The following is a 12150-nucleotide window of genomic DNA, read 5'->3' as shown; positions in this document are numbered from 1 at the left end:
GTCAAAACCCGGCTATGTCGAGCAACGCGAACCTGTTTCCGTTCGCGAAGTCCTTGGCACCGTCTAGACGTGGTGGTATGGAACACTGGGAGGGGGTTGTGCGCTCCAGTGGCTGTGCGCATTCGTCTGGAGCGAAGTCTATACGACATCCCTTGTACTTTCTGCCAGATTTTGATCAGCGACTTGGCCCAGGACATCCGGGTCAGACTCACAATCGGCTCATCATACAGGTCTTCTTGGCAAAAGACGCCGCGAAGACAGAGTTTGTACTGATGTAACAGCCACCCTTGTTGAACTCGACCTTGATCACGACGAGGTTGTGGATATGATCGAGATCATCGCGGATTGCCTTCTCGCTCTTTTCATGTCTATACCCACGGATGACAAGATTGCGCGCCCCACCGTTCTTGATGCGCCATGCTACCATGCCGGAGAGATGATACTGCCGGAGGTTCCATGAGACCTTGACCTGGTTCCTTGTGAGCTTCGATCATCTCCAAATGGTTTGAATATCTTACTCTCTTCTGCTCGATGTTAAGGTCATTCTTACAAACAAACCTGTAAAAGTCTGCTGCGTCACTCCCGTGACAAAAGGAGACAGTAGCCCTACGATCTCTTTGTCGTGCAAAAACATCCACAAGCTTGCCACCCCGTACTGCTGCGGTGATTTCTGCATGCCGAGTGCCTTCGGCAAGATTGGACAGCTGAAGAGTGTGCTGATCCACACGATCTGGATGCTCTGGTGTGTCTTCTGGGCTCGACTTTTCCTTTACTAGGCGTTCCTGTGACCAGGACGGCACGTCTGGCAGGAAGCCCTCATCCTCTGAAAGGGTGTCTGTGTTGTCCCACACAGGATCTTCGCTTCCTCTGTGGAGTCCACGAAAGCCACTCTCATCAGAAGACTCGGAACTGGCTGTTCTCTTCTCGTGGAAGCCATCTACGTACTCGGTCTCCGATGTGGTGGTCGGCGTGTCTACGGTGGGAACGGACGGCAAGCTGTTGCTGAGAAGCTATTGAAAAGACGTCAACACAACGGTCATGAATACAAGGCACAGATCTAAATTGGTGCAGTGTGATGGGCATACCACGATAGCTTCGTGTGAAACACCGCCTTGGATCAGGTTTTGTTTGAGACTTCCTAGAACAAATTAGTCAAGTCATGCGCAATCCTCTCGAGAAAGCCCCAACACACCATACTGTCGTGATATGTGAACGAGCGTCTCGTATTCTTCTCGGTGTAGTACGATGGTATGTGCGCCTAGCGCAAGCGCTTCAGGGACAGCAACGCGCACGTCTGCATCGTAGGCGATCAGTAGTAACTTTTCAAACGAAGATACAACAAAGGCTTCGAAGGGAGAAAGCACTGAGAAATGCCTGGTCAGTATTGAGTGCTTAAATCAAGCAAGTGCTCACCTTACTGTCATGCTGGATGAATCTTGGCAACAAGAAGACTGGAAGCCTGTGTAGCTCAAACAGGATCCAACTCCAAGTTCTTGGTGCAAGCAGTACCGATGCCAACCCTGAGGCAAGAACAAACGGCAAGGTATGCATTCGGTGGCGTCAAGTGCTTGTTTGCCTCGCCTGTTGGCGCCTTCCCCCGCCATCTAAGTTCAATATGCCTGGATCAGAGCAGGCAGCAAGAAGCCGTGGTATCTGGTGCACAAACTTCTGGTCTTCTTCGTCCGTAACGGTGCTATGCTGGTGGGTGCCGTCGAATGTAACCATCAAGAGAGGGAGCATTTTGGAATGGGCGGTGGCTAACATCGGTATCCAGGAGGAACTAGAAGACGTCGCGTGGCATCTATGCCTCGCAGTCTCATGTCGTTCTCCAATGGGCTGGCTTGTTTGTCATCAAAGAAGTACTTGGATGTCAAAGCACCAGCCCATTCCTTAAGGCGTGGGTTGGGGAATGAAGGTCGACTAGAGGTGTTCGCTCACTGGATGAGAGCAAGCAAACAACACACTGCCCCTTTGAGCACCACAGTATCGTTCACGGCCATTGGTGGCTCTACAAGCATTTATGCGATAGTCGCAATTGTGTCTGTTTTGTATCTAGAGGAACCAAAAGCCAGGCGCAAGATCTTCGAAATAAGTGTGGTAACAACTGGCCCTTGCTTGTGGTCTGTCTAGAACTTGACTCAGGGCGAGCCATTTGACATGACAAGACACAGGATATCAAACTTTTGAACCCAGAAGGTTCGGCGAAGCTCAGGACGAATGAGGCCTTTGGGCACAAATCATTCCCATGACGTCGAATTCTGATTATAAGAATCGTCGTTGCAATTGGGTTTGACGAATGGAGTACGGAGCAAGCGGGACACTGCTATTTTGGGAGCATCCAGGCGGGCGCAGCACGGAGCAGCTTGAGAAACACGAGATCACGTGAAGGGATGCCCACCCACTTGCTGGGCCGCCTCTGGGCGTGTTGATCGCTTGACAGGGGTTGTTCATTCAGGTTTTGGGGCCAGGAGCTGGACTCAGAGCGTCTATGTCGTTCCTCACGCCAGCTTTAATGGTTCTGGCAATATACAAAGAGTCTAATGAGCTACGGTAGTAGAGAACAACACTAAGATCAGTCTGCCATGGTGCACAAAGTCAGCAATTATCGTATGGGCATGTCACGACAGCTTCGGGTCAACATCTGGACCACTGTAAACGTCGTCGGGCTAACCAGATTGGGCCACGCGGACTCACAAATGCCCCTGCCGGCTCAGGCCGACCCCGAATTCTCAGGCGTGGCCCGCCAAGCAAGCAACCAGGTGCAGCGCCCAGTCGAATGGTCATTCGGGGCCCCCTTCTCGCCTTTTTGCTTGAAACCACTACATTCTTCCTCCTCGTCCTCTTTCTCGTTCAGCGTGTTGTTTTCATCCATCCAATTATTCCTCGTCTCTCGCTACTGAGCTGTCTGGCTTCTTTCGAGCCACCAGTACTACCTCTCGCTATTCAACGACGCTCGCTTTCTCGCCCCGATTCCTGTTATTTTAGGTTCGAACCTTGGGACAACATCACAACGAACGCCTACCGCGCACCTGAACCTTGGTTGAACGATTACGCCCAAACGAGATTGTTCATCTTCAGAGCCAAAATGCGCGTAACACCGACTGTGCTGCAGGTTGCCGCCTGCCTTTCCTCACTCGCACCACTAGCCTCGGCGTGGCCAGGGTGGCTTCCAGACAGGGACAGCTTGGTTGCTCGCCAGAACGACGACGAAGACTCCACGTCGGGTACGTAGATTTAATACAGAGAAACTGACACTGGCATGGAAGCTGACTCGATTGTAGCCGCCGAGACTGGTGCACGATCAACAGCCACAGAAGCTGCGGAGACAGGCAGCGATAACGATGACAGCGAACCCACAGAGACAGATGGCGGCGGTGACCTCAACACGGCGAAGCCTACGAGCAAAGGCGGAAAGGATGCCAAGGAAACGGGCACGCCCACAAGCGAGAGCACGACGAAGAGCATCCCCGCTGATGCGGCCGTGGGTGGCGTCAACATGATGACGCCTGATACAACGGCTGTGGCCACCATCCTGTACAAGATTGGCGACTATGTCACGCTAGGATGGAACTACACGGGCATCCAAGAGGAGCCCACCGCCGTCGACGTCCTCCTCTCCTGCTCGGCGGCGAGGGAGACGTGGACTTTGACATCGAACATGACCTGGGAGTCTGATGTGGCCTACATCTGGGACACCAACGACCAAGCCGACGATGTCGAGAACCCGCTGGGCACCAACATGTACACGCTCATCGTCAAGGATGTGGATGCTGAGATTACCGAGTTCCCCTCCGCTGGGAAGCTCGGCGCCGATGCGTCATTCAAGTTCGGCATGTACCACAAGCAGGCCTACGTGCCGTGGGACGAGTGGGAGTGCAATGGCTGCGACAAGAAGGCGGCCGCTTCTGGGATGGGGCAGTCGCTGAAGCTGGCTCTCACCATGTGCACCTTGACCGCGGTCACACTAACGGGCTTCGCCAGTGGATGGGGTCTGTGATGCTCCGTACTTCTTTTGCTAGAGCGATTAATGTTGGGGAAAAGGTGTTGGACAGGACTTGGCATGATTATTCCGACGGCGTTTGTTGCATTTTTGAGTACCTAGCTGGGACCGGTCAGGGGTGCATAACGTGAACTTTTGGATATAATGGTCTGGTGGTTCCGAGATACAATCATATAACAAGTAGTCGTTTCACGACATGTAGCATGATTTTCGACACATCGAGTTCCCATGTGCCTACTACACCATACGCAAGGAGAAGCCAGCTCCGCGTTCCTCCTTGTCGCGTCCTTGCAATATTCCTGTGAAGTCGGCATCGCCAAACGAGGCAGCCTCTCCACGTCCAGGGGCATGGGGCTCGTGACGCCTCCGCCTCTCCTGGCCAGCCTTGCTCGGGAAGGTTGGAAACATGGTCTCCGGTTTCGGCTTGGGGTCCTGACGAAAGTACTCGTGCTGGAGCATCGCCTTGGCCGTGGGTCGACGCTCCGGGTCCAGCGACAGCAGCTCGTTCAGGAGGCCAGCGCCCGCGGACGTCATGTTGGGGAAGCGCGCCCGTATGACGGAGCCCGTGGTGAGGGTGTTCTTGGGCAGGCGCAGTGAGCGGGCGTTGGGCAACCTTCGGAAGCCAGGCCACGACTCGTCGGTCGGCACGCCGCACAGCTCAAAGATCTTTGACATTTGATCGACCTCGTTCTTGCCCTGGAGCAGGGGCTCCCTCGTGAGCAGCTCGCCAAAGATGCAGCCGACACTCCACATGTCCACGGCGGCGCCGTAGGTCTTGGTGCCCAGGAGCAACTCGGGGCTGCGGTACCACAGGGTGACGACGAGGCTCGTCAGCTTGGCCGGGGGCGGGTCGCCGATGTAGCGGGCCATGCCAAAGTCGGCAATCTTGAGCTGGCCGCGGTTGTTGAGGAGGAGGTTGGACGTCTTGAGGTCGCGGTGGAGGATCCAGTGGGCGTGCAGGTAGGCGGTGCCGGCCGTGAGCTGGAGGAGGAGCTGCTTGATCTCGGAGGAGAGGAAGGGTTCGGGCATGTCTTCGAGGATGGACTTGAGGTCGTGCTCGACAAACTCGAGGACGAGGAAGATGGAGTTGTCGAGGCGGTGGGTGTCGTCGCCGACGACGACCTCCTCCATGGACACAATGTTGCGATGTCGACAGTCTTTGAGGATCTGAATCTCGCGTAGGCCCGTGACGGGCAGCCCACTCCGATCGTTGGGCTCGAGCTTCAGCCTCTTCAGCGCGACTACTTTCCCCGTCGTCAGGTCTGTGGCGCGCGCCACCCAGCCGTAGGTGCCTTCCTCAATGTCGTTCAGCTTGTCGTAGTTCTCCACGCTGCGCGACTTGTTCCAGCCTCCGGCGTCGAAGCGCAGCAGTTTGGGCGGCGCATCGTCGTCGAGTTCGGGGGATAGCCGTCTTCGTTTGCTGGGCCGCTGTTCTGATTGCTCTTCGTCTTGGGGTTGTCTCTGGGCGGCGGCGGCGGCAGCAGCAACAGCTTCCTTCTGCTGCTGCTCGAGCTTACGCGCCTTTTCGGCTTTGCGACGCCGTTTCTCTTCCTTTTCTTTGGCTAGGCGGGCGTCGTCTTCGGCGGATGTGGCCCAGCGGGAGGGCGGCATTGCGACAGATCGAGGAGGTCAGGAATGATGTGTCTGAGTTGAAAAGCTAGTCATTCTGCGGTGGAATGTGTCGAATGGGCGAATTGAGCTCCTAGCAAGTGGTGTGGCTGTTGATGTCACAGCTCCCATGGTGCCTTGTCACTTGTTTCCGTCAAGGCGTGTGAAGGTGTGGGGCGGCGCATAATCGTCACTGTGAAGTCCATGTCACGTCTCCAATCCTCATAGCTTCCTCATCTCACCGCAAAGCCTGGACACCTATACATATTGAGCCGACTGAGCAAGAATCACGGGCAGTTCTGCATACCAGCAGCAACAGTGTCCATTTCCCGCATCCTCCCAAGCGACTCCGACTGGAGACCATGTTGCCTGGACCACCAAAATGATGCGCTCAGCCTCTGCCATCACGAGGAGCATCCGCCCTCTCACAGCTCGCGGGCCCTTCCTAGCAGCGAGCAAGCCGATCCGGAGCTTCACCTGCACGCGCATACGACGGCAGGAGGAGCGACAATGGTCCACGCCCCTCGCCAAGCAGCTCTTTGAGGCCATCTCCCTCACGGGCCCCGTCCCCCTATCATCCTACATGCGCATGTGCCTCACGGGCGACCTGGGCGGATACTACACGGGCGCCATTGCCGAGGGCCGGGACCAGTTTGGCGCCAAGGGTGACTTTGTCACGTCCCCCGAGATCTCGCAGATCTTTGGCGAGCTCATCGGCATATGGTTCATTGCGGAATGGATCAACCAGGGCCGCCCCAAGAGCGGCGTGCAGATCATCGAGGTCGGCCCCGGTCGGGGCACGCTCATGGACGACATGCTGCGGACGATTCAGCGGTTTCCCGCCATGGCGGCCAGCATCGAGTCCGTGTACATGGTCGAGGCGAGCAAGGAACTGAGGGAGGCGCAGAAGACGCTGCTGTGCGGTTCAGACGCCGCCTCGAGCAAGACAGACGCTGGGTTCGAGAGCAAGAGCAAATACGACGGCAAGAAGATTGAGTGGTCCGACTCCATCAAAGCGTTGCCAGTCAGTGAGTCTTTCTCGTCATGGTCTGCCTAGCTTGTCTCCCAGAACTAACGTAGCAAAAGACCCCAGCAAGACCCCCTTTATCCTGGCGCACGAGTTCTTTGATGCGCTCCCCATCCACATCTTTGAATCCACCATGTCCACCAAACCACCGCCTGGTCCATCAACCTCCTCTGCTGCCGCCTCCAGCGAGAAGAAGCACGAGCCCACCCCCGAGTGGCGCGAGATGCTCGTCTCGCCCACGCCGCCGGAGACCACCCACCAGGACCTCAAGACGCCCAAGCTAGAGCAGGGTGAGCCGGTGCCCGAGTTCCAGCTGATCATGTCCTCGGCGCCGACGCGCCACTCACGCTACGTCCCCGAGTCGTCGCCACGCTACCGCGCCCTCAAGGACACCCCCGGGTCCGTCATCGAAGTCTGCCCCGACGCCTCCATGTACGCCACCGACTTCGCGCACCGCATCGGCGGCGCGCCGACGGCGCCCAAGGCGACACCCAGCGGGGCCGCGCTCATCCTGGACTACGGCACGTCCGACACCATCCCCGTCAACTCCCTCCGGGGCATCCGGCACCACAAGCGCGTCAACCCCTTTTCGGCGCCGGGCCTGGTCGATCTGAGCGCGGACGTGGACTTTCTCGCCATCGCCGAGGCCGCCATGCAGGCGAGCGAGGGTGTCGAGGTCCACGGGCCGATACGCCAGGGCGATTTCCTGGAGTTGATGGGGATCCGACAGCGGGCCGAGATACTGGGCAAGGGGGTCGGCGAGGAGGCCCGGGCCAACATTGACAAGGCGTGGAAGAGGCTGGTGGATAGGGGCGCCGGTGGTATGGGCAAGGTGTACAAGGCGCTGGCCATCCTGCCGGAGAATGACGGGCAGAGGCGGCCTGTGGGCTTTGGAGGCGACGTCCGGGACAAGGTCACGGCGGATGCCTGATGTGTACGAGTTGTATCAAGGCAGTGTTGGATATTGTGCTATGTATGTATAACAGAGGGAAAATGTAGAAATTGATCCCAACATGAAAATGACTAAAATAGTACCCTGTGCAACGCTTCCTCAACCAACCTTGCCGTCGTCCATCGTACAACAGGGAAGCCCGAGATCCCCTGTGCGATCCTAACATAACGCCTCTATCTAGCGGCCGTGGCGCTCCGCATCCGTCTCTTCTCGCAGAGAGCTCATTTCGATTTGACGAGCTTGGCGTCCTCGTCACTCCCGTCGTCGGAGAACTTGTCCTCGTCCCCGACCGCGAACAGGGTCTCGCCGTCGACACTCTCGCGCGGGATAGCCCTGTGCCCTGCTGCACCTGAAGACTGGCCAGGGTTGGACAGGCCAGCGCTGGGCATGCCGTTCCCGTGCTGCTGCTGCTGCTGCTGTTGTTGCAGGCGGTGATGCTGCTCGTCGCCCTTGCCAACGGCCGCCTCCTCGTCGTCCGAGTCGTCTGGCATGCCAATGTCGCCAATCTCAAAGTTGCCATCGTCGTCCTGGGCAATCTCGTCGCTCATGGCGAAGCGGCGGTTGTTGGCGGTTGGGCGCCAGATGTAGGCGACAAAGGCAATGTCGGCAAAGTAGACGAGGTTGAGCCAGCCGTCGAGGACGAACCAGCGGGTCTTCCAGTGGAAGGGGACAAAGTCCGGGTCGCCGACGGAGGCGAACGTGAACGAGTTGAAGAAGAAGAAGGCGAAGATGACGAGGAGGGAGGCGAGGATGGCCCACCAGAGCTTGCGGTACATGGACTCCTTGACGTGCTGCTTGCGCTCGCGGAGGTCCTTGAGGGTGGCGTTCATGGAGTTGAGGGTCCAAATGTAAAAGGCGGTCAGGGTGGCGGCGAGGGGCAGCACAATGAGGAGCACAAAGGGCCCGGCGGCCTCGGGGGAGATGAGCAGGCTGGTGACCGAGTAGACGAGGCCAAAGACAAAGTGGGCGGCGGCCAGCCAGCGCGCCCAGATCATGGCGCGGCCCAGGGTGTGCTTGACGACGCCGTAGCCCATGCAGACGATGAGGAGGAGGAAGAAGGAGAAGGAGTTGCGGGCCGCGTTGAGGATGCCGACGATGACGAGGAAGACCTTGGACCCGACGTTGGAGCCGTTGCGGTTCTGGTAGTCGTAAAAGGCCCAGGTGAGCAGCATCTCGATGACGAGGAAGCCGAGGATGGCGGTGATGTAGTTTTGGACCGGCACTGGTGATTGTCAGTGGGCGCAAGAGGGGTCAGTATCATTCATATAATCTTACAGATGTCCTGCCGGTGCTGGTAGTAGAGGAATCCCCAGTAGCCCGCCAGCAGGGTGTAGACAATGGTCATGGCGCCGTAAAAGGGCAGCTTGGGGATTTGGGTGGCCGCCAGCTCGCCGTAGGCGTTGCGGAACTCGACGACGGCCGAGTACTTTTCCGTCTTCCAGGGGTCCGTCACGATGCAGTAGTAGCCCGTCTTCTTGACCATGTACTTGATGGGCTCCGAGTCCTTGAGGTGGACAGCCTTTGTGACAATGGTCGCGCGGCTGTCGTCTGTCGCGTTGGCGGCGAGGATGAACTCGCCCATGTGCTTCTTGTCGCAGAGGCCGTCCTTGACGTAGTCGTCGTTGCAGATGGCGAGGCGCTGGAGTCTGTCAGCCCAAGTGATCGCCGCCATGAGCCCGTTGTCGGGGCTGGTGGTGGTGTTGCTCACGTTGCCCCAGCCGTCGGGGTCCGGGATGCCGACCAGGTCGCGGTCGCGCCACTCGAAGATGACCATGCTGGTGATGGGGTCATCGCCCGAGTCCTTGGCGGCGTCGAGATACTTGACGAGGATGAAGGGGTCGACGGGGCCGCCCCAGGTCTTCTTGCCGTACATGCCTGGACAGTGGTCAGTCCTCCGCGGTGCGCGATGCCCTTACAATTTGCCTACCGGCGCAGTATTGGCGACTCTCGTCCTGTTCGTTCTTTCGAGTGTCAGCCGGAGCTAGGAGCTCATGTGTTCCGGAGGTCGCATACCATGAGGATCTCCATGGCCTGGGCTGTCCAGAGGAACAGGCCCGCGGCCAGCAGTCCCATAAGAGACTTCATCGTTTTCAAGACGGCCTACGCAGGCAGTGTCGAGGTTGGACGGGTACTTGGAGCTTTCGATCGAGGTCGTGGTGGTCTGTCTGGTGGTTGTCGCGAAGCACTGGAAGAGAGGACAGATACAGGGGCAGCGGGCAGTAAGCAAGCCAGGCCAGCTCGGGTTGCGCAGTCGTCGTCAATGTCGCTTCCGCGAGACAGATCCTCCCAATTCGCCCTTGAAGATTGCAGTCGTCGGTCGGATATCGAAAGACCGCTGGGTCAGCGTGTTGATTGTACAGGCAGCAAGCAAGATGATGGATGATGTTGGTCCGGATGCCGCGCGGAGCATGCACCAAGGTGTACCTACCTACCTAAGGTACGGGGACCTACCTAAAGTACCTACCTACCTCAAGGTAAGGTGAGGTGCAGGTAGGTGACGCTGCGTGCTGTAGGGTAGCCAGGCAGCTGCAGGTGCTAGCGAAATCCGAATATATTCGTCACTTGTCCGTCCATCCATCCATCCATCCATCCATCCAGATCCAGGGCCATCATCACCACAACGGCAACACCATGGGCAAGGGAACAGACAAGCTCTACGTGCGTACCTCAGCACTCTCTCCTAAACGCAGCTGACAGCCCTCCTCCAGATCACCCACTCCGAGTGGTCCTCGTCCGACGCCTTCTCCGCCAGCGTCGGCTCCAACGTCCGATCGTCCACCAACGCGCCCTTTCGCCGCCTGCCCTTCAACTTCTGCGCCGCCTCCCTCCAGCCCTTCAAGAACCCCGTCTGCACGCCCGCGGGCACCATCTTCGACGTCGAGGTCATCTCGTCCTGGCTCGACAAGCATCCCCACCAGAACCCCGTCGACGGCTCCGAGCTGCACCGCAAGGACCTGATCCGCCTCGAGTTCGCCCGCAATGCCGGCAGCGACAGCCTCGGCGCCGGCCTGAGCGACGGCAAGGGTGATCTCGTCGACCCCGTCACCTTCAAGGTCTTCACCGACAACACCCACATTGTCGCCATTCGTCACGGCAGCTATGCCAACGTCTTCGCCTGGGACACGGTCGAGCGCATGAACATCAAGCCCAAGATGTGGCAGGACCTCGTCGACGACCAGCCCTTTACCCGCGCCGACATTATCACCCTCCAGGACCCCCAGAACGCCGCCAGCCGCAACCTCGACGACTTCAAGTACCTCAAGGAGGGCCTCGACGCCCAGCGGACGAGCGAGCAAGAGGAGGAGCGCCAGGCCGGCGATATCAACGCCGCCGCGCTGGGGAGCATGGGCGACAAGGTCAGCAAGGCCAAGGCGGCCGTGGACAAGGCGCGGCGCGCGCGGGAGACTGGGGGCGACGTCAACCGGAGCTCCCACTCGGCCGCCCTGGCCAGGCAAGGCGGCGCCGCGGCTGTCGCGCGGAAGCCCATGATCCAGGACCGGAAACTGGCCGCCAACTCGGCCGCCTACACGACCGGCAAGGCCGCCGCCAGCTTCACCAGCACGGGCCTCACGCCCGAGACGAGCGGCGAGCGCGCCCTGCTGTCCGAGGAGGACTACATGCTCAAGCCCAAGCGCGTCCTGATCAAGGGCTACGCCCGCATGGCGACCAACCTCGGTGACATGACCATTGAGCTGCACCCCGAGTACGCGCCCAAGGCCGTCTGGAACTTTGTCCGGCTCGCCCAGCGGGGCTACTACCGCAACATCCCCTTTCACCGCAACATCCCCAAGTTCATGATTCAGGGCGGCGACCCCACGGGCACCGGCAAGGGAGGGCAGAGCGTCTGGGGCAAATACTTTAGCGACGAGTTTGAGGGTCCCATGACACACGCGGCGCGCGGCACGCTGAGCATGGCCAACAAGGGCAAGAACACCAACTCGAGCCAATTTTTCATCACGTACAAGGCGACGCCGCACCTGGACCGCAAGCACACTGTGTTCGGGACCGTGATCGAGGGCCTGGACACGCTGACCAAGCTCGAGGCCACGCCCGTCGACGGCGGGAATCGGCCGACGAGGGACATTACCATCAAGGACATTGTGGTCTACGTTGACCCCTTTGAGGAGTTTCAGAAGCAAAAGAGCAAGAAGGAGGCAGAGGAGGAGGAGATGGAGAGGCTGCGGAGGGAGGGCGGCACCGAGGACGACAAGACCACGTGGACTGGGAAGCGGATCAGGGGCGATGGCACGATGGACAGCGGACCGGCCGTCGGCGTGGGCAAGTACCTGGACGTGCGCCGGTCGAACGGGCAGGACACGGCGGCGGACGCGGACGAGGAGGAAAACAACACGTGGGACGAGGTCCAGCCTGCGAAGAAGAAGGTCCGCACGGGTGGATTTGGCAACTTTGACAACTGGTGATTAGATACCCCCCCCCCCCCCCCTTCCTGCGGCAGAGGGACAAATGGCACACGGCGTTTGGTCGGCAAGATTGTTTTATTTACGGGGTATGTTCGCTCACGTCTGCTGCTCTATCAAGAGCCGCTTTTATGCTATGGAACGC

At 58.8% G+C, this 12150-nt stretch overlaps 6 protein-coding genes across 6 annotated transcripts; 3 read left to right on the top strand and 3 right to left on the bottom strand.

Annotated features, from left to right (window-relative positions):
• Position 1: 1 nt before the first annotated feature.
• Positions 2 to 1424, bottom strand: J7T54_002801 (uncharacterized protein; the record flags this gene model as incomplete). Its single annotated transcript, XM_051508511.1, has 5 exons — positions 2 to 161; positions 213 to 469; positions 726 to 1010; positions 1086 to 1134; positions 1414 to 1424. The coding sequence occupies 5 exons, from the start codon at positions 1422 to 1424 to the stop codon at positions 2 to 4; spliced, it is 762 nt and encodes a 253-aa protein (XP_051360389.1).
• Positions 1425 to 3085: 1661 nt separating this feature from the next.
• On the top strand, positions 3086 to 3997 carry J7T54_002800 (uncharacterized protein; the record flags this gene model as incomplete). The annotated part of the gene is made up of 2 exons (XM_051508510.1): positions 3086 to 3224; positions 3282 to 3997. The coding sequence occupies 2 exons, from the start codon at positions 3086 to 3088 to the stop codon at positions 3995 to 3997; spliced, it is 855 nt and encodes a 284-aa protein (XP_051360388.1).
• A 240-nt stretch (positions 3998 to 4237) lies between these two features.
• J7T54_002799 (cyclin-dependent kinase G-1) lies at positions 4238 to 5611 on the bottom strand (the record flags this gene model as incomplete). The annotated part of the gene is made up of 1 exon (XM_051508508.1): positions 4238 to 5611. One exon carries the CDS (start codon positions 5609 to 5611, stop codon positions 4238 to 4240), a length of 1374 nt encoding a protein of 457 aa, XP_051360387.1.
• A 379-nt stretch (positions 5612 to 5990) lies between these two features.
• Positions 5991 to 7566, top strand: J7T54_002798 (NADH dehydrogenase [ubiquinone] complex I; the record flags this gene model as incomplete). Its single annotated transcript, XM_051508507.1, has 2 exons — positions 5991 to 6636; positions 6695 to 7566. The coding sequence occupies 2 exons, from the start codon at positions 5991 to 5993 to the stop codon at positions 7564 to 7566; spliced, it is 1518 nt and encodes a 505-aa protein (XP_051360386.1).
• A 242-nt stretch (positions 7567 to 7808) lies between these two features.
• Positions 7809 to 9672, bottom strand: J7T54_002797 (Membrane protein-like protein; the record flags this gene model as incomplete). The annotated part of the gene is made up of 4 exons (XM_051508506.1): positions 7809 to 8809; positions 8863 to 9462; positions 9515 to 9539; positions 9601 to 9672. The coding sequence occupies 4 exons, from the start codon at positions 9670 to 9672 to the stop codon at positions 7809 to 7811; spliced, it is 1698 nt and encodes a 565-aa protein (XP_051360385.1).
• Positions 9673 to 10218: 546 nt separating this feature from the next.
• J7T54_002796 (Peptidyl-prolyl cis-trans isomerase-like-like protein) lies at positions 10219 to 12008 on the top strand (the record flags this gene model as incomplete). Its single annotated transcript, XM_051508505.1, has 2 exons — positions 10219 to 10245; positions 10296 to 12008. The coding sequence occupies 2 exons, from the start codon at positions 10219 to 10221 to the stop codon at positions 12006 to 12008; spliced, it is 1740 nt and encodes a 579-aa protein (XP_051360384.1).
• Between the last annotated feature and the right edge of the window lie 142 nt (positions 12009 to 12150).

The sequence above is a fragment of the Emericellopsis cladophorae genome (genome assembly GCF_022114955.1).
Source record: "Emericellopsis cladophorae strain MUM 19.33 chromosome Unknown NODE_45_length_187309_cov_120_362465, whole genome shotgun sequence".
Taxonomy (NCBI): Eukaryota; Fungi; Ascomycota; class Sordariomycetes; order Hypocreales; family Bionectriaceae; genus Emericellopsis; species Emericellopsis cladophorae.
Note: the sequence above shows the minus strand (reverse complement) of the source record. Positions and strands in the feature narration are given on the sequence as shown.